We start from the raw sequence: 19,102 nt of genomic DNA, 5'->3' as shown, positions 1-19,102 counted from the left end.
TATAAAAATGATTGGCAACTTGAGAATGTTCCGGAAGAGGGTAGGGTACACTTCTGAGCCTTGGAACAAGTTGAGGAGGAGATCACCAACCAGGTGTTGATGATATGTCAGCACATCTCTCCTGAATAACTAGGAGTACATGTGACAACAAACCTGAAAGGTGGGGAGACTCTGGACTGGAGAATTTTCGAAGTAAACATTCTTTTACTTTATATTAGCTAGAGTCCAAGGATGAATGACAAATAGAAATCATCCTGAAGCACTGCTTACTGTCTATGCCAATAAAGTCTACGCAGTTGGGGACCTGTGCTACATGCCCAAAGGGTTTTGGTTAAAGGAGAGTAAGGCTGGCAGGTTCCAAACATTACTTAGAATGGCATTTCTCTCTCTTTTTGAAAATAGAATCAAGTCTAATCCTTGTTCAATTAAGAATTTATAGTCATAGTCCTAAAAATATGGGGACTTTGAGATGAGATTTTACTTTAAGGTTTCAGCTTAATGACCTGGAAGAATACCCAGATTCTTGGGAACAACGGGCCATTTAGTAAGACACTAAAATAGAATCATGGGCATTTGATGTCTATAATGTTTCATCCTTTTGCTTTAAAGTAATGAATCATTGCCAAACTCTACTGCCTAAAGTCCTGACAAGCCTCTATAAAGTTCATGAGTGATGCACATCTTCCTTACCTGAGGAGAAACAGCTCATGCCCTCCGGAGGTTTCCAAGTTGAGTGCCTTTGAAATGCTAGCACTGCACAGTATTCCTGAAAAAGGCTTCATTTCATTCCAAATAAAATCTCAACCTCAGGCTTTATATGTAATATCAGCCTAAGAGTAAAGGCTGGATAGGGGTATTGGGTTAATGAATATTCACATACAGACTTTGAACTCTACCTAAAAGACCTCAGGAGTAAATAAATTCCAATGGATGGATCTGTGGCTCCATTTCACTCAACTGCTTTGTACCTTTATCTCCTTTTTCATCCTAACATGATTAGGACCTTACTACTAAGCAAGGCTCACCCCTCTTCTTGCTCAAATGATCCCTTCCCATCCAATTTCCTCCAACAGATTGTTCTTTCATCAATCCCACTCTGGTTCTGCTGACTTCACTTGTATCCGTTCATATAAGTCCTTCCAGGTTTTTCTGAACTCATCCTACTTGCCGTTTCTTATGCAATAGAATTCTATTAAAACCCCACTTATTTTCAGTCTCTCCCTCTCTATTGGCTAATTCTCTACTGTCAACAAACATGTTCATGTCTCCTCCTTTCTGAAAAAGCTCTCACTGATCCTGCTATCCTCACTAACTCTCATACAATATTTCTTCTCCTGGTGTCTAAACTCTGAAAAGGGCTTCTACAAAGAATGATATCACTTTTTCTCTTCTCACTCACTCTCTCCTTAACCCCTTGCATTTTGGCTTTCAACCTTATCATTCCACTGAAACTCTTTTGTCCAAACTTATTGAAGATCTGTTAATTGCCAAATCCATTGGCCTTTTCTCTGTCCTCATTCTCCTCAACCTCTCTTCAGCCTTTGACATTACTGATCACCCACTTCTCCCTGATAGTCCCCTTTCTCAAAGTTTTTAGGGCACCACTTTTTCTTGGCTCTCCTCCTAACTATTTTACCACTCTTCAGCCTCCTTTGCTGGAGTCTTATCCAAATTATGCCCCTGATCATAGTATCCCACAGGGTTCTGTCCTGGACCCTCTTCTCTTTTCTCTATACTAGTAATCTTATCAGCTCCCATGGAATTAACATCTCTGTGATAATAATTCTCAAATATACTGCCCAATCTCTGCTGTTCTCCACTCTCACATCAACTCCTCTTCAGATATCTTGAACTGGATGTCCAATAGACATCTTAAACACTTAACATGTCCAAAACTAAACTCATTATCTTTTCCCTGGAACCCTTCCCCTATGATATACCTTTTCCATTAGTGTAGAAGACAATACCATCTCTCCAATTTCTTAGGCTCAAAATATAGATCTTCTTGATTACTCATTAACTCCCAATTCCCACATCCAATCTGTTGCTAAGGTCTGTCAACTTCCCTTTTGTCATGGCTTTCAAGTAACCCCCCTTCTCTCCTCTAACATTGCTACCTCTGTGGTGTAGGCTACCATCACCTCATTTCTGGATTCTTGAAACAGTCTACAGATGCATCTGCTTGATTCAAGTCTACTCACAATTCAGTTCATCCTCCATTCACCTGCCAGAGTGATTTTCCTAACATACAGGTTCACCTACATCATCCTTCTGCTCAATATATTCCAGTGGTTCCCTGTAACCTTGAGGATCAAATGTGAAATTCTCTGTTGGATGTTCAAAGTCTTTTACAAATCTATCTCCCTAATGCTCCCTGCTACATACTCTTCAATCAAGTGATCCTAACCCTTGGTGTTCCACAAATAAGATACTCACTCCATCTCTCATCTGTGGGAACTTCTCTGGATTTCCCCCCATACTTACAATGTCCTCCCTCCTCATATCCACCTTTTGCCTCTCCTGGCTTCTTTTAGATCCCAACTTAATACTTTCTACAGGTAGCCTTTCTCAATCTCATTTAATTCTAGTGTCTTTTATTCTCTTAATTATTTTCTATATATTCTGATTATAGCTTATTTGTATGGGTGTTTGTACTCTCTTCCATTAGGTTGTAATCCCTTTGAAAGCACAGACTGTCTTTTGCCTCTTTTTGCATTTCCAGCACTTAGCACAGTGCCTGGCATGTAATAGGTGCTTACATGACCATTAGAGGGTCAATTAAGGAGTCTTCCATTTAGATATAAGTAAATTAGTGATGCATATTGTCTTAGCCAAGGTAACATTCAGTTCTGTTTTCTTGCAAAGGACTTCCTAGTATGTTGAGTTCATTGAAGGTTTAAATGATATTGAAATAGATCTGTGAGCTCATTGGTTTAGATGCTCCTTCCAATGATACAGATTACCATTTATTCATGCCTGTGCATTCTGAGCAACTCATCCAGGTCCTCACATATGTTCACCTCAGGGGATCTGCACAACATGGGTGGAAGTCTTCCTTCTTAAACCCTTAACATTGGGAGAATACCAATGGAACAGTCCAGCTATCCAGAGAAGCTGTCATGCTTCTCCCTTGGTCACTGACACATAGCCAGTTTATCCTCTTTTCCTATCATACACATTTCCCTAAGCATCTTTTATTCCTCTTCTTTATTCAAAGCACTATACTAATTATATGCAGGCTACCCACACTCACCATGTGCCCCTCTATTGCCTTTTGTATGAAATTCATTTGCAATTTAAAAAAAAATTTTAAGCCTTTACCTTCAGTTTTGGAACCATTGATTCCAAGGCAGAAGAGTGTTAAGGGCTAGGCAATGGGGGTTAAGTGACTTGCCCAGGGTCACATAGCTAGGAAGTGTATGAGGCCAGATTTGAACCTAGGACCTCCCATCTCTAGGCCTGACTCTCAATCCACTGAGCTACCCATTTGCCCCCTTCAATTCTTTTGAGACTGGTGTATTCCATATCTTACAACAATACCTTAACATTATTAGAATTTAAGTATTTAAAAGTGAGACCTTTGTTTCTAGAATGTTTAGGGTTATTAAAAAAGATCTGCTATTTTCAAAAAGCAATTCAGCATGCTATCTCCCTCCTATTTAATTTCATTTGTCCAACTACTTACCCATCTATTCTGTCTGCATCAGGCATACATACACACATATATATATATATGTTTATATATATATATATATATATATATATATGGTAGAACTCTATAGGCTGTTTATTCAAATGCATGCCATAGTCTGGGTTGTGTACATTCATATACTTGATCTTCTTCTGTGTATGGTCAAGCCAAACTCTTTTGAGTGATTATGGATTTCATCCAGGAGGCTCTGCAACACTCCTAGGCCTTGATAAAAATGACATAATATATAAACAGGCTTGTCTGGATGAACTTCCCATCCATAGGAAATCCCTTATCAACTGAGAGCCTATACTGGATTCCCTCCTTTACAATATGAAACACCATTGATTAGCATATACCTCTATGTTTTATGATATCCACATTTAATGATCATAGGACCACTGAACAAAGTGGCTTCTGTTTTATCTTTCAAGGAAGCTAGAATGATTTTCATATATGTGTAAAGGATAATTTTAGTGTTGTGACCTAAATTATTGGTTGCCGTGGATAACCCAAATAATAAAATAAAAATACTCAAGTCAGTCTGAAATTTTATGGTGATTTAATTAATATAGTGGAAAGAAATTAAGAAGAAGGGAGAAGAAAAGGGTGAAGGATTTTCTCCCACCTGGCTTATACCAGGCGGAAAGATTAGGGGATCTAAAAAGTAAGGGTTTGGAGTGTGAAAGAGGAAGGAATCAATCTGAACTCCAAGAGGGCTCAGCCAAAATGCCTGAACCTGAATTAGCTCAAGGGAAAACTCACAGCCAAAACCCAGACAAATAGCTGCCACCACGCCAAGATGCTGGAATGCTTAGCACTCTGCCAGCCAGAGACACCTCTCCAGGAAAAGAGACCAAAGAGAGCAAGTGACTTGCCCTATATAGATGGTTTTACATCACTTTTCTGCATCTCATCTGTACCAATGTTAGCTGAGCTTAATTTAGGACAGCCCAGGGGTCTGTCTGCTGTTTCTGCACATGTCTGTTGAAGGCCATTTTCTCAAATACTTAATCCTTGAGTATGGTGCAGATATTCCTGACCTTGTTGAACTAAGTAGGGTGGAGAAATGTAGAGTTCCCAAGACTTGATCCTGTTAAACCAAGTATCTCCATTGTTACTAATCAAGAGATAGCTATCTTCTAAAGTATGGTCTGAGTAGGGTGGAGTAATTTTAAAATTCACATATGGAAAAAAAAAACCATCTTATTAGAAAGGAACTGTTAAGGCATTTTATTCTATGATATCAAATGTTTTTTCATAAACAACAAACAAGAAGGAGAGTGGGATCTTGTAGTCTCTGTATCTTTCATAAAAATACATGGTGGTAAAAATATTGTTGAATATAGAATATTCCTTGTGGAAATCTCCTTATTCCCTACTAATACCATCATTGAAGATGCTATTGATGTGTAAATGATTTTGTAATAGATGGGAAAGGAATTGTCAGTAATATTGTTAGTCATTTTGTTGTTATTAATAAGAAAAATCTTATTAATATATTTTCATGAGTTTTTATTATCTTCTCTTTCTTTGGATACTTTGTGAATTAATTCCTCAGTGCCCTTCATAGTCTTGTCATACCTAGCATTTATTAACCTGAAAAAGTTAGAAAAGCAAAAGATTATATGTCCATTATCTCAGGTCCAGCACACTAATTTTGAAAATACTCACCCCTATGTTTGCCATTGGCTCAGAATTTTTTATTCAAAATAACTTTCAAGGGGTGGAGGAAGGGGAAGAAAAGAATATGATTTTTGTAACCAAGGGAAAATGTTCTAAATTGGCTAATTAAATAAAATTTTAAAAAATTAAAATAAAAAAAATTACTTCCAAAGCCTATATAAAGAGAGAAGGGTTGCAATGTGCACCAGTGGAAGGAATATCCACCCAATGAAATTTTGTATCCTTATAGAACTGAATTGTTTTACTACTTAAGAGAACATTATTGAGTATCACAATATCAAATGGAACTGGAATACTATTTTATGTTGCCATCATATATGAATTCTTTAAGAAGGTCTATACGGTGTAGCTTTATTGGCAGCTTCTGTCCCATTATTCATTGAATTGGACTTATAGTCATCTCGCCCACTAAAAGAAGTTTATTTTTCCTTTAGAAAATGCCATATTAGAACAATTGAAAATTCTGATAGACTGACCTTTGGGTAAGGAAATCAATTTATTATTCAGGCTAGCAATGACCAGTAAAGTAATTGGCCAGTGATCTCTTATGGTGATCAAAGACAAGGAAGATACCTTGCACAGATCCATAAAAAAAAAAATTGGGGGCACTTTGGTGATTCAGACCTTATTTTGGCTATAAAAAGACATTTATCACTGATGAAGAGCCAATAAAGAGGCAATCCATCACAACTCCCAACTCTTCCCTTTCTCCTGGATGACAGCGGTTAGTCACATACTTCATTTTATGCCCCCAAAATGTGGGAGAGAAATCTAGTTATGCCTGATCATGAGTATCCTTGAAAGAAGGGAGGGAGTTCCTGGGTTTATGATACAGATGGTGTTCAGGTATTTTGAGCAATCTGACCTGTCAGCAAAATGACTACTCTCTGCCTTAGAGCAGAGCTCTTTGGTGGGTAAACTATTATAGCCTCTGTATCTAGATAGAAAACACCTTGGGAGAAGGGTCATTGGTTGGCTAGGAAGTTTGCTGGAACTAGTCTCTCCCCAAAATGTCCCTTTCTGCACAGAAAAGCTGCCAGAAATAGAGAGCAGTAACAGATAATCCCAGAGGTCTGGCTTAACCTGGATCTGAGAAAGCTCTCTGGATCAAAAACCTCCACCCACCAACCGTCCTTCTTCCTTTTAAAGCTCTGACTGCTTATTATCAACAACAACTATTTATTTGGGATAGAATAACAAGGGTTAGTGAGGGAAGAGGCACAAACAGGGCTTCCCTAGGCTAAAAACACAAACTAATGAATTCACAGAGAGACAGGATTAGGACATAGTCAGTGTAGGCATTGGATCTAACAGGGAAATCCTCAGGAAATGGTGATTTTCCAATCCTGAAGTGGGAGCTGAATTCCAAGTTCATTGGTCTCCCAGAAATCCCTGCTCCCGAACATTCCAACTGCCCCTGCATTCCATCTCATCACTGTGTGGAATTCTCCTTCATTCTCTAATGATTCCTTTTTTTAGGTGCTTAATAAGTGTTTTTTGACTGACAAAAACAAGTCCAATCTGTCTCCCTCCACCTTCCTTTTCATTTATAGTGCTGTAGGCTTTGTGCATTTTTCTGGTTCTTCTTCACTTTGAATATGCTTTCATGTATTTAAAAGACTTACCCTCACAACAATGTCGTAAGGTATTGCATGTATTATATCTATTCAACAAAAGAAGAAATGAATGTTCAGAGAGGCATGATGATTTGATTATAATCAATTATAGCAGATGAGTGTTAGAATTGGAACCCAATTCTTTTCAACCGATGCTGCAAATTGCATGTGGTGTGTATAAAATATCATCAGTACGTGTTTTTCTTTCCTCAAGTACTGTCCCCATACTAGCCCCAAACCCAGCAAGTATCTGAGCATTGCTATCAAGTGAACCATCCCTATTAGACTTCAAATGTTTAGTGATGGATTGATTGATTAGGCATTTTTTGTATTTGTATATATGATGTACCTATTTAATGAGTGATTATAAGTTTCTTTATCTAATATGGAATATATTGGGAAGCATTCTAACCCACTGCTTTTATTCATCTGTGTTATCCCATTTGTGTTTCTTTACATATATGTAACATAAAAATATTATACATGTGATTTTTCATATGAATTAATTTCAACAAATACACTTATGTAAGATAAACAAATTCTTACGTTAGATATGTCCAGAAATCTGTCTTTCTTTTTTTCCCTTCCCTCTCACCTCTCCACCATCTCCAAAAATGTCGATAATGTGAAATATGTTGTGCATATATTATCCTATATTACGTATTTCTCTGTTCATCCGTTATGATTCTCAATGAGGAAATAAAGGACTCAGCTCAGACATATCTGCCCCAAGCTGGTTAGCTAGATGGAACCTCATAATCTATCTTCCATCTGCCCACAGTGGAAGATTCTCTGAAACAAGGCATTTCACTGAATCCACTAAGAACGACAGAATGAGGTACAAGTCTGAGCCTCCTTTCAGAGTTTCAGAAATGGAAATAATTCAATATATTAAAAATAAATCCCGACAATACTGAAACAATTGTTTTTCCTGCCAAAATTATTGGTACATTTAGTAAAAAATATGTATCATTGTGGACAAAACACATACATGTAGGCAGCTGTATCTAAGCTTCACAGAAACTGCAAAATTATAGTTAACTTATTTCCATTTATTTTGAAAAGCACAAAGAAAAAGCTATTATATATCTTACAAAATAACCTCCAGTCTGTATTTAAAATTAACTCTAAAAAAAGCAAATGTTTCCTTTAAAAAAAGTTCACAATGTCTCTGTGTGTGTATGTATACACATAACCATCTGTGTATACGTGTGTATGCCCGGGATGATGGAGCCTGGGACATAGGAGGTGCCTAATAAATGTGTATGTGTATATGCACATACATTGTGCGTTGGTGGTCTATTTCCCCAACTATATCTGGACAAATATTAGGAATTATACAGTGGAACCCTTATGAATTTTAATATTCTTATAATCCTGGGCATCACCACCATCTCTCATTCCCCCACATGGCCCCACTTTCAGTCAAGCTAATGAACAGCACCTCCATTGCAGTGTTAATGGGTTAGTGCGTTCTTTCTCCAAGCTACCATCTTTAATTGGGGCCTCCTGGTCACCGTAATTTCACCTTAAAGCTGAATGTAATGGTGGGAATTTCTGCCAGGGGGCTATCGTGGTCAGGAGGTCTCCTGACAGCTCTCAGATTACATGGTGGTGACCCACTTGTCCGTGTCTGGGTTCAGCCCTGTTTCTGATGCCTTTCACGCACTCTCTAATGGAAACTGCTGGCCATAGTCACTGTTAATTACCAATTTCATAGCCCGAGTTGAGAGCTAATTCATGGGGAGAAATTACTTTAGTAGAGCCGGGATTGCAACTGACCAGTGAAGGTCTTTGCTAAAGAAGAATTTACATTACTAAAAGGTTTATGAAGTACCTTCTCGGAACCCTGTTGTGAGTGACCTGTGGCAGATGAAGGGATTTGCCCGTGGTCACAAGACTAGTTCATGTTGAAATCTAGACTTGAATTCTAACTGCGAATCCCCTTTTCCTTTATTCTTGTGATGCTCCCGTCTGTTAGCAAGAGATGGTAGCAGGTGATCTAAATTCGCTGTTGCTTTGTCCACGAGACAGAGAGAATAATTGCTTAAATATTTAACACTTTACATATTTAAGTATGTAAGGGAAGATGATATGGCATTTAAATCCATGAAACACTCAGATATGATTGACTCTACATAACAGATATGTTTATGAGTAAATGTGTCTGACATACACACATTTTATAATGGGCAAAAAAATAGAAAAATAATTCTATATTTATTTAAAATGTGATGCCAGCCATAAACTGATTATAAACATTATTAACCTTATGTTAACTCACATGTGCTGAGAGGCCCTTGTTTTTTGTTTTGCTTTGTTTTTTGCTCAGCATATCCAATGAACTATTTGGAGCAAAATTCTCCAAATATTAAATTAGAAAAAAGGATAAAGATGAGAAGAAACTACAACCTGGCCTATTGAAATAAGCCATCAATGCAAAACAAATGGACAATAGTATAGTCATTGCTCTATCACCATTCCATAGAAGAGTGTGAGTAATCAAAATAGGTACCAAGACAAGGAGGCTAAAGAAACTAGAAACAACTTCAGGTAAGAACTGTTTGGACCTAGCATCCAAGGATAAAACTAGTTACAGTTTTGAACACTATACAGCTATGATTACAAGCGGTATCAGCTTGCAAAGCAGAATAAAAACTCAGCAGAATGGAAAATAACCCTACAAAAAGCTTGGCATGAGATTCTTCTGGTTGGATCATTGTGAGAATATTTTTAGATAAAACCTGGAAGAGGGTGGCAGGGGCCTGCCAACATTTCTATGGTAAACTATTCTTGCCAGAAATAGTAGACCTGCCTCATTTGGACTCTACTGTCTTGGTAACTAATACAGTATGTGAGGAGATATCAATGCCACTTAAGATAATGAAGGTAGGAAGGTGGATCTGACTGCATCAGCACATATCCATTCTGTGCTGGAAGCCACAATTTAAAAGGCACTTAATTTTCAACATACTCAATGTTAGGGTATATCTCAAAAGAATGGAAGAAATAGATCTCTGATAGTGCTCTCACCAAAAGAAAGAGACATCAACTCACGGAACGTAATAAGCATTTATTAAGTGCCTACTATATGTAAGGCACTATGCTAGGCACTGGGGATGCAAAGACAAATAAAAACAACCCAGGATCTGCCCTTGAAGAGCTTACATTCTATTGGGAGTTCAGATGATATTTGTGACTGCCAATTTATATATATATGCTTTCTTGTCTATCTGGTATCTATGAGAATGAGCCATACATTCACAAATGGTATCTGTAATAAAAGCACGAGAAAGGAACAGGGAGTTTTTCAGTTTGTTTTCCAGAGCAGATCACATCTTCTACTCAGCTAAGAGGTAGAGAAAACACAAAATCCCATTATTTCTATTTTCTGTTGATTTTCGTTAAGTAAGTGACTTGGAAAAACAACGCACCTTTAAAAGTGCTCCACATTTGGGATTTTTTTCCCCTAAACATGTGCTAAACTCATACAAAATTCAGTAATATCGGAGACTATGGAGATAAATAGGTTCAACAGCCTACTGATTGCTAACACTACCTGTGGTCTAAAAACAGGCAGTACAATCATGTAAAGGTTTCCAGTGTCAGCGGGTATGCTCCATGGAGAGTCCAAAAAGGTTTCCCTACTGATGATTAAGTTCTTATGTGCAAATTACTGTGCAAATGACACAGTAATCATGTTACTGAACTGCAGAGGGCTTACAAAGCCTTTTTAGTAAATTCCATATGACTATTTCAAAGAGATTGATTTAACTACCTACACTGGAAAAACAAAGTGGATGAAAAATGCATGTTGCCTCCTACGTGAAATGGTGAAGGGAAATGAAGAAAACAAAGAGAACATTATATATAGAAATATTATTTGAAGAATGACTCATGTATGTCCACCTATAGAAAAAGAACTGATGAATAGAAATAAGAAATATATACACATTTTTACATATACACAAAATATATTAAAAAGAAACACAAGGTGATTTGGGAAGAAGGCAGCTGCTAAAGGGATGGGCAAGGATCAGGAAAGGTCTCACGTAGGTGGTATCTGAGCTGAGCTACGTAAGCTAGGGATTCTAAGAGGTGCAGGTGACAAGGGAGTGAATTTCACACAGGAAAACAGCCACTTCAAAGGCTTGGAGATAGGCTAAAGAACGATGCATATTTTTAGTACTGATTGTTAAAAACTGAGCATGTCAACAAATAGATGCTGAGAACTTCTGCCTTTTCCAGAACCTCAAAACTCCAAAGTCACGTGATAAAAACAAACAAAGGACTTGCCATTCTTTTTTGTTTTAGAAAAAAATTATCTCACACAACCCTGTTCCCCAGTAACTTCGATCAATTTTTTACATTTGAGTTTTTATCTGAAAGCCATGGAGAGAGGCAGCACCACAGGGTGAACGGCTGATCTCAGTATCAAGAAGACCTGATCATCTCTTACCAGATGGATAGGGACTGTGTGATCCTGGGCATGTGACTTCATCTCTCAGAGCTCTAGAGAACTCTAAGACCATACATTGCAAGGAAGATGCTGATCTACCCTTGAAGAAGCAGCTTTCTCATTGGGAACCCCTTACGTGGATAGTTATGGTAATTAAAATAAAGAAACAAGATAGAGGCAAACGTGGCTATATCTATGAAACATGAGTAGCAAAAATATTTCATGTCAAAATGAAAAATCAGGGTTCATGCTTTCCTCATGCCTGCAGAATAGGTTGGCTTCATTGTTCTTAAGAAAGTAGGGTACTTTATTAAAAGTAGCAATTTTCTCTCTCCTCAAATCCATTGCTGATACTAAATTTAGACATAAGAAGTTGATAATTATGAACTCAGACAGTATAGAACAATAACCAATCCCATGATGAAGGCCAAAAACAAACAAACAAACAAACAAATAAATGAATGAATAAATAAATGAAGCCATTATCAAGGAGGGGCCCTGGAAGAAAGAAAGATTGCCCTCAGGAAAGGTAATTACAACATTATCAATTGACTTGGGACTTTTGGAGTCTCACATATGGAAATATGGAAGGGGACTGTGCAGAATATGAAAATGACACAGGCTTGGTTAACTCAGTTAACTTTCTCCTAATCATGAATACATTTCCTCTGGCCACAGAAGAGTCCTGATTGTAGGACAGAGAAACAAGATGAATTTACAGGAGAAATTTTTAAAAAAACATATTTCTCATTGGAAAAAGATGTATCTGTCACCTCTCAGAATAAGAGTTGTCCTAGACATAATAAAAAATGATAGAACACAAAACTATGTTGAGAAAATTGTTCCATGAAGAAGTGATGACTGGTTACAGCAGAATTAGAACTCTAGTTTAAGAAGAAAAGGGCAATTCCTTAGGAAGCTTATCTCATCTATAGACAGATCAAGTGAAAGAATTTTAACAACAGGGAGGCCAAAAAACAGAAGATGTAAAGATAAAAGCAGAAGGAAAAGTTAAGAGGGAAGGATATGAAAGTTATGAGAATAGGCATGCATACATTCTACTGTAAAAACTGATTTCAAAACTGAGAGCCTGAAAAAAAGCATTTTTAAAATGATTCGTTACATTAAAATTCCCAGGTATCTACCTCCCTCTTTCCCTCCCACCCAGAAAAGGCATCATTTTACACAAATATGAAATTTTTTTTTACCTTCCGTCTCAGTGAATACTGTGTATTGATTCCAAGGCAGAAGGGAGGTAAGGGCTCATGGGAGTTAAGCAATGGGGGTAAAGTGACTTGCTCAGGGTCACACAGCTAGGAAATGTCTGAGACCAGATGTGAACGCAGGACCTTCCATCTCTGGGTCTGGCTTTCAAACCACTGAGCCTCCTAGCTACCCCCTAGATATGGATTTTTAATGGAAGCAGGTAATACCAGTTGTGTATACCATAGTTTTTAAAGAAAAGGTAGCTCTTTTTCCTATGACAAATCTCTATGGTTTTTACATAAACCATATTCTTCTGTGTGAGCTTAAGGGTAATACATTAATAATGAGCAAATGAGTTTTTGTGATGGTTTTCTGGCATCAATCACCTACATGCTGTTTTTGTAACTTCCAGAAAAACATAAAGAATATCGTCCCTACATGCTGTGCATTTGTGGGCTACAGAAAAGCATTCCATTTGGAAGAAGCAACGGCAGTATTGAAAACCCTGAGTGATTTTGGGGTCAATCTAGAATATATTGACATCAATACATTGAGGAGATAAACAGTAACACGCTCAACTGGAATCGAGCTACTTACAGAACTATGATGAATCATCATTCAAAAAAGCGTTTGTCAGAGGGTACAATCTTCCTTAAATTATTTCTGGTTCCTTGGAAGGGCTGCTTTGGCACCTTGACTGGAAAAACAGAGTTATGACTGATGGCGAACTCCTCTTACATTTGTCTTTTGAGCAAACAATTGTGTTTTATCAGCAGAGCCAAACTATAGTGGGCTGCTAAGAGTGACCCACTTGCAGTAGAACAGTGATTAAAGACAGACACTGCTGGAAAAGTGCAAAACATATAGATGGCTTGGAGATTAGTAGTAGAACCCATCACTAAATCTGGCAGCATGGTCAAAAAAATGCATCAGAAGATGCAAAATTGTCTGCATTCATTTCAGATGTATCCATTAAATGTTCATAAAGACGAAGGGATAAATGTTTAATCCCAAAGTGTGGTCGATGATGACCAGAATGCAGGTCCCCATCAGGAAGAAAAAGCAAAAGCTGGTTTTTGAAGGCTCCATATTATAATGGAAAGAATGAAGTTCAAAAACCTTGAAAGAGGAATTCTGCACATCAGTGACGGCATGTACTGGAGTCAGTCTATTATAGGAAAAGATATTGGATGGATTATGTATCAGGTAAGAATGGCAATAGATGTACCATCTGGCTAATAGATTAGATCCTACCAATCTATAAAAAAGCTAGTCAGGCAACTAAACACTCTATGGGATAAGCTATTCAAACAATAAAGTAAACAGCTTGGCATCTCCAATTCTGGTGTATACTATGAAGCAGCTGACCTTTGATTCTGATAATAACATAACTAAAAACGAATATGAACATATATCATTTACCCTGTGTTTTGGTAGGAATATGAAGTATTCCTAAGTCCCAAATAAATGTCTGACATTAATGAGAAAACACTAAATATTAGCCAATTGCTGGATCCAAATTATGAAAAATGCATACGAGGTAATATAGCAAAATGGATAAAAAGTTTCTGAGATGGTAAAACTTGATTTTAAGTCTTGCCTCTGATATAATAGAAATTTGCAATGCCAATGAAATTAGAGGTGCTGAGGTTCACATTTGCAAATAAACATCTCACCCATCTTCATGTGTCCCATATTTTAATCAATCAATATCCCACTTTACCACCTTCTCAATGCAAAGAACCAATGTTAGGCAAATTTTGTGATACATAGAAGAAAAGGTATTTTATAGCTAAGTGGCAGGTATGCTATGGCTCAAAGTAATTAAGAGGGAAAAAATCCTGTGTAGTAGGGACAAAAGGAGGGAATCTGGTCTGAGACCAGTCAAGTGAGAAAGAGCAGGCTAGTGTTCTCTCTTCTTCAATACTGAGAGGAAGAGACACGATCCAGCTGACTCGGTGTTCGATTGCAGGGTGAAGGATCGCCTTATCATCAATCCCAGAGGTAAAGTCTACATTTGACCCTCTACCTTCAAAGCCGGCACAGAACTACAGCAGCTCCTTTGACAGTTCTAGCCTTCTATCTTGCTCTGAAGGTGGCCCCTAAAGCACCAGGTGGCTGTATCCCTGGAGTTTGAGCTTTGGCAGGTCCTACAATGGGACAATGTGGTAGAAGGAAAAGATGATGGGCTTTGTGGGAAGAAAAAGCTCCATTTGCATCCTGGTTCTACTCCGCATAGCTGAACAAATTGCTTAGCTTCTCTGACCCATCTCCTCTGAACAACAAAAAGGTCGAACTGCAGGACCTCTAGTGGTCCCCTTCCATCTTTGCATGACGGATGCAACCCAGGCAAACAGTCTGGAGCTCGTCCTTAGGCAGCTGGCCATAAAGTGAAGAATATTCTTGGTCACCAGTTCATAAGGATCATCTAAGGTCTGGAAGGGGGCTCCCAGTCTCAGCTAAAGGAGCCTGTCCTCATTCCTTATTAATGCTAATACTATTTATCCTATGTAGATCTCCTTTGTACAAAGTGGTTTGTAGGCTGCCCACCCCCTCTCTCCCTGGCCCAAACTCCCCCTCCCTACCCCGGTGCACTGTGAGCTACTTGAGAGGAGGGATTTTTTTTTGCCTTTGTATCCTCAGTGCTTAGCACAGTGCTTGGCACATAGTAGGCATTAAATAAATGCTCACTGACTTACTGGAAGGGTCATGATTTTTGTAGGTGAAGGCAATAGTCATATTGATGAAATCAAGACTCCCAGATAGAATCAGACTTAATGGTGAGTTTTTACCTTAGGCTTCTGAATTTGTTTTAATATTTTCATAATATAATCCAATATGATTGGTCTCTTTTGTAATCCTATTTTATGAATTCAAAAAGATCATTCTGAGAAAGGATCCATGGTTTCACCAGGTGTACATGGCACAAAAAAGGTTAAGAATCCTTGGTTTAAAAGAATCTACAAAACAGGGTAAAAGTCCAAATCCTTGGTGCAACTTTCAGCTTTGACTTTTGGGACACTTTATGTGTACTAAGCCATTCATGAAAATCAAAGTAGTAAAGGAAGCACTTAACAAAAATGTCTGAATTTATTAATGCTACATTGAACTCTTATCATTCCACATTCAGTAATATATCATCTATCTGGAACTGTAGGAAAATTTAATATTTTCTGTATGTGCATTTTGAGCCAACTTGCATCTTTGAAAATTGTAACTTAAACTAGAACCCCCCCCCCCCAATCTATTTTTATGGAAGTCTTCCTAAGACATCTTGTACAACTGTATGTCTTCTTAAATTATTATATATTTCACAAATGCAATCTGTTCTTGATGACTCAGGTTATAATTATAAATACAGATATTGTACCATATTATAATAACACAGTAGAGACCACTGAGGTGTATAAGGTGATTTGTGCTTCTGCATTTTGATGATACTTTATTGTTTAAAGGTCTAATGACCTTTCTGACTGTCAGGCTGCAAGCTGTCATTCCACTGTTATTCATGGTCATGCCTTGGAGGTCCTCAGAGACCAGATGACTGCTTGTCAAGAATGTTCTAGAAGGGATCTAAGTTAAAGTCCAAAGCCCATATCGACAAGGATGAATCAGGCTTTAGAGGATACTAAATCTGGAGGGGTCAGAAGCAAATGACAATGACAAGGTCTCTGAGGGTCAGAGCCACACTAGAAAGACCTCAGGCTACACTCCCAATCCTGTGGCTTCTGCTTCTGAATACTACAAAACCAGATTAGATCTTGACAAAAATAAGTGTCTGCTACTAGTAATCCACCAGCCTTGGTCCTGTCTAATCTAGGATTAAATCTGTCCTGGGTTTATTTAGATTTATTTAGATTAGTTTTCTCTTTTCTGTGTGTCAGTTTTGTATCCCATAACCAACCCCTGGGGGAGACCTGAGGATCTTCTCTCTGGAATAAAATAAGTAGACTTTGTAACAACTACTGTGGCAACTCAGATTGTTTTTTCATAGTTTTCTAAAAGTTGAATATACAAATAAATGAGGACTTACAGTGCCAAATATTTGGCTACAGAGATCCAATCCTGTTACCAGAAAGATGTTTAAAGTTATAAGTTCAAGTAATACTGGTTTAGTACACATATTCATAGAAAGAAAATGTATATTCTTGAGCTTCATTAATTACATTTACTTGGGAAACTCAATTGGAATAGTGAACTAGAAATCAGACATTAGAGTACTAAGAAATACTTCTTTGAGTTTTTTAACTTATTATGCAGATTGTTTCTGAAAGGAAAAATAGCAGACAACATAAGCATATCTGCCAAGTAATTCTATATACATTCATTATCTCATCTGATATCCACAATTCTGTAAAGCAGTTTGTGCAAGTATTATTTCATCATACAGGAGAGAAAACAGACAGAAGGCGAAGGAACTTAGAGTGGCAGACTAAAGACTTCTTCCCCAAAGTCTAGTACTCATATTACAGTTGGCTACCCTACAGTAAATACATGGAAGATTCTAAAATACTATAATTGCAACACTTTGGAATGTAATGAATAGAGTCAGTTCCAGATAAATGAGGATGATAACATCCGATAAACAAAAGATATAATAATGCAAGGATATATTAGTGCGTTGGTTTTATTGATGGCAGAAATAACACATTGCTTTTATATATATATGTAAAAAGCATTAGCTTTATTGTAATTCAAAGTATTTTCCCAAGCCTTTGTGTGGATCAATTGGATACTTCTTCTTCAATCTACTCATCTTTCTTTAGCTCGTAACATCCACCACTTCTGGAAGTTATTTTGAAGGAAAAGCTAGAGGTCCATCATCAGTTCTTCACCAGAATGGTTTATTCAATGGCTCCTTTTGTTTAAAAAAAAACTTATTTCTTTGAAAAGAGAGAAGGAAAGAAGAGAAATTAGATTCTCAAATTGACTTTAAAGTGATTTTTCAAAATATACTTCTGCTGAAACATATCTGTGAATATATTTATAAATATCAACAGACCTCTAGAAGAACAAATGGGACATTTTAGTCCAATCTATAAGCATCATTTTATCAAGAAATAAGCAAAGAAAAGTAAAAGCAATTTACAAAGATTATCTTCTTTCCCCCCTGAGAATTTTTGAAGTGAACCCCTTGCTATTAGTACCTTCATTTTTAGTGTTATTAACTTTGAGGATTTAGATTAACCAAGTAGCTATCAGCAGGGACAGTTTTAAAAGAAAATATATGACAACGACCCTCTTTACTTTCTCTTTGAACTCTACTCAGTGGAAAGGACATATTTCAAACACTTATTTCTTTGTTTCTTCCTTTAACCAGGCTAGAGTAACTCTCTAGAAGGAAATTATTCTGGAGGCAATTTCAAACATAAAGGACCAAGGTAAATAGTCAAAGAGGCACAGTCTTCACCCTATTTAATGACAGATGTCCAAAGGCTATCAGGGGGCTGAGTGGCCAACAGTGCTGCTAACTAATGTAAATAGCTTATTATTATTAATAAAGGTGAAATTAAAGTGGGGAGTCTTTTTACCCATATCTGTTCTTCCGTTATCATTTCAGCAGTAAAAAAATAAAAAAACTTAAAAAACGAAACAACAAATCCCCCAACTTATTATGTATGGCAATGAGTTCAATCAGAATAGTGTCAATGAAACCAAGATCATATTCTATTATCATACCACTTTACTTTCCTCTTATTTAAATAAAACTTGTTTTTGATTCTCTATTGACTCTAGGATAAGGGACAACCAATTTAACTGTGCACTTAAAACCTTTCACTATCTGGCTCCAAATTCTATTTACAGTATCTTCTATTCTTCAACTAGACAATTAGCTATTTTCTATTTTTTAATTCAATTTTCTTTTTATTTTCAGTTCCAAATTCTCTCCTTCTATGCATTGAGAAAGAAAGGAAAACAATACCTATGTGTATGAAGTGTAAACCCTAAAATTTCTTAGACTTGTGAATGTTGGAAATTTCACCATTGGAAAGTTTCATACTTGGAAAAAATTTCCTACTGATAGTAAGAACTCTATTGGAATGTGAACCCCCTTGGCATGGGAGGATCCTTCTCCTCCCTACTTGGGACTGCTTTAGGACAGAAACCTTTTGCTGAACAATGGAAAGGGCTTTGACCTATGCTTAAGCATAGAACAGGAAGTTCTTTGAGTCATGATTGATTTTAGAATTGATACAATAGAGATATTTGGAATGACAGAACCAGGTCTTGGAACTTCCAATCTCCACCCTACTCAGCCTAACAGGATTTAGGAAGGGCTGCAGCATAGATCAAAATTTAATTATTTGAGAATATGACCTTCAACAGACATGTGCAAAGGGGGGCAGACCTCTGGACGGTCCTGGGTTAAGCTAGAGCCACCATTGGCACAGGGGAGACATGGACAGTGATTGGTAGATGTGAGAACTGAGGGGAGGGGACTTA

The 19,102-nt window shown here is 37.3% G+C and overlaps 1 protein-coding gene across 3 annotated transcripts in view; it reads right to left on the bottom strand.

Moving 5' to 3' along the window:
- Nucleotides 1–17,267: 17,267 nt before the first annotated feature.
- The window catches only part of TDRD3 (tudor domain containing 3), a 200,567-nt gene continuing 198,732 nt past the window's right edge, over nucleotides 17,268–19,102 (bottom strand). For all 3 annotated transcript variants that reach the window (XM_056807205.1, XM_056807206.1, XM_056807207.1), the window contains one exon: nucleotides 17,268–17,541. Coding sequence is in view for 1 of the 3 variants with exons in the window: in XM_056807206.1 (XP_056663184.1) it covers nucleotides 17,536–17,541 (6 nt within the window). In the remaining 2 variants the exon portion in view is untranslated. The remainder of the gene's footprint in view (nucleotides 17,542–19,102) is intronic.

Source organism: Monodelphis domestica, chromosome 8, assembly GCF_027887165.1.
Source record: "Monodelphis domestica isolate mMonDom1 chromosome 8, mMonDom1.pri, whole genome shotgun sequence".
Taxonomy (NCBI): domain Eukaryota; kingdom Metazoa; phylum Chordata; class Mammalia; order Didelphimorphia; family Didelphidae; genus Monodelphis; species Monodelphis domestica.
This window is presented reverse-complemented; position numbering and strand designations above follow the sequence as displayed.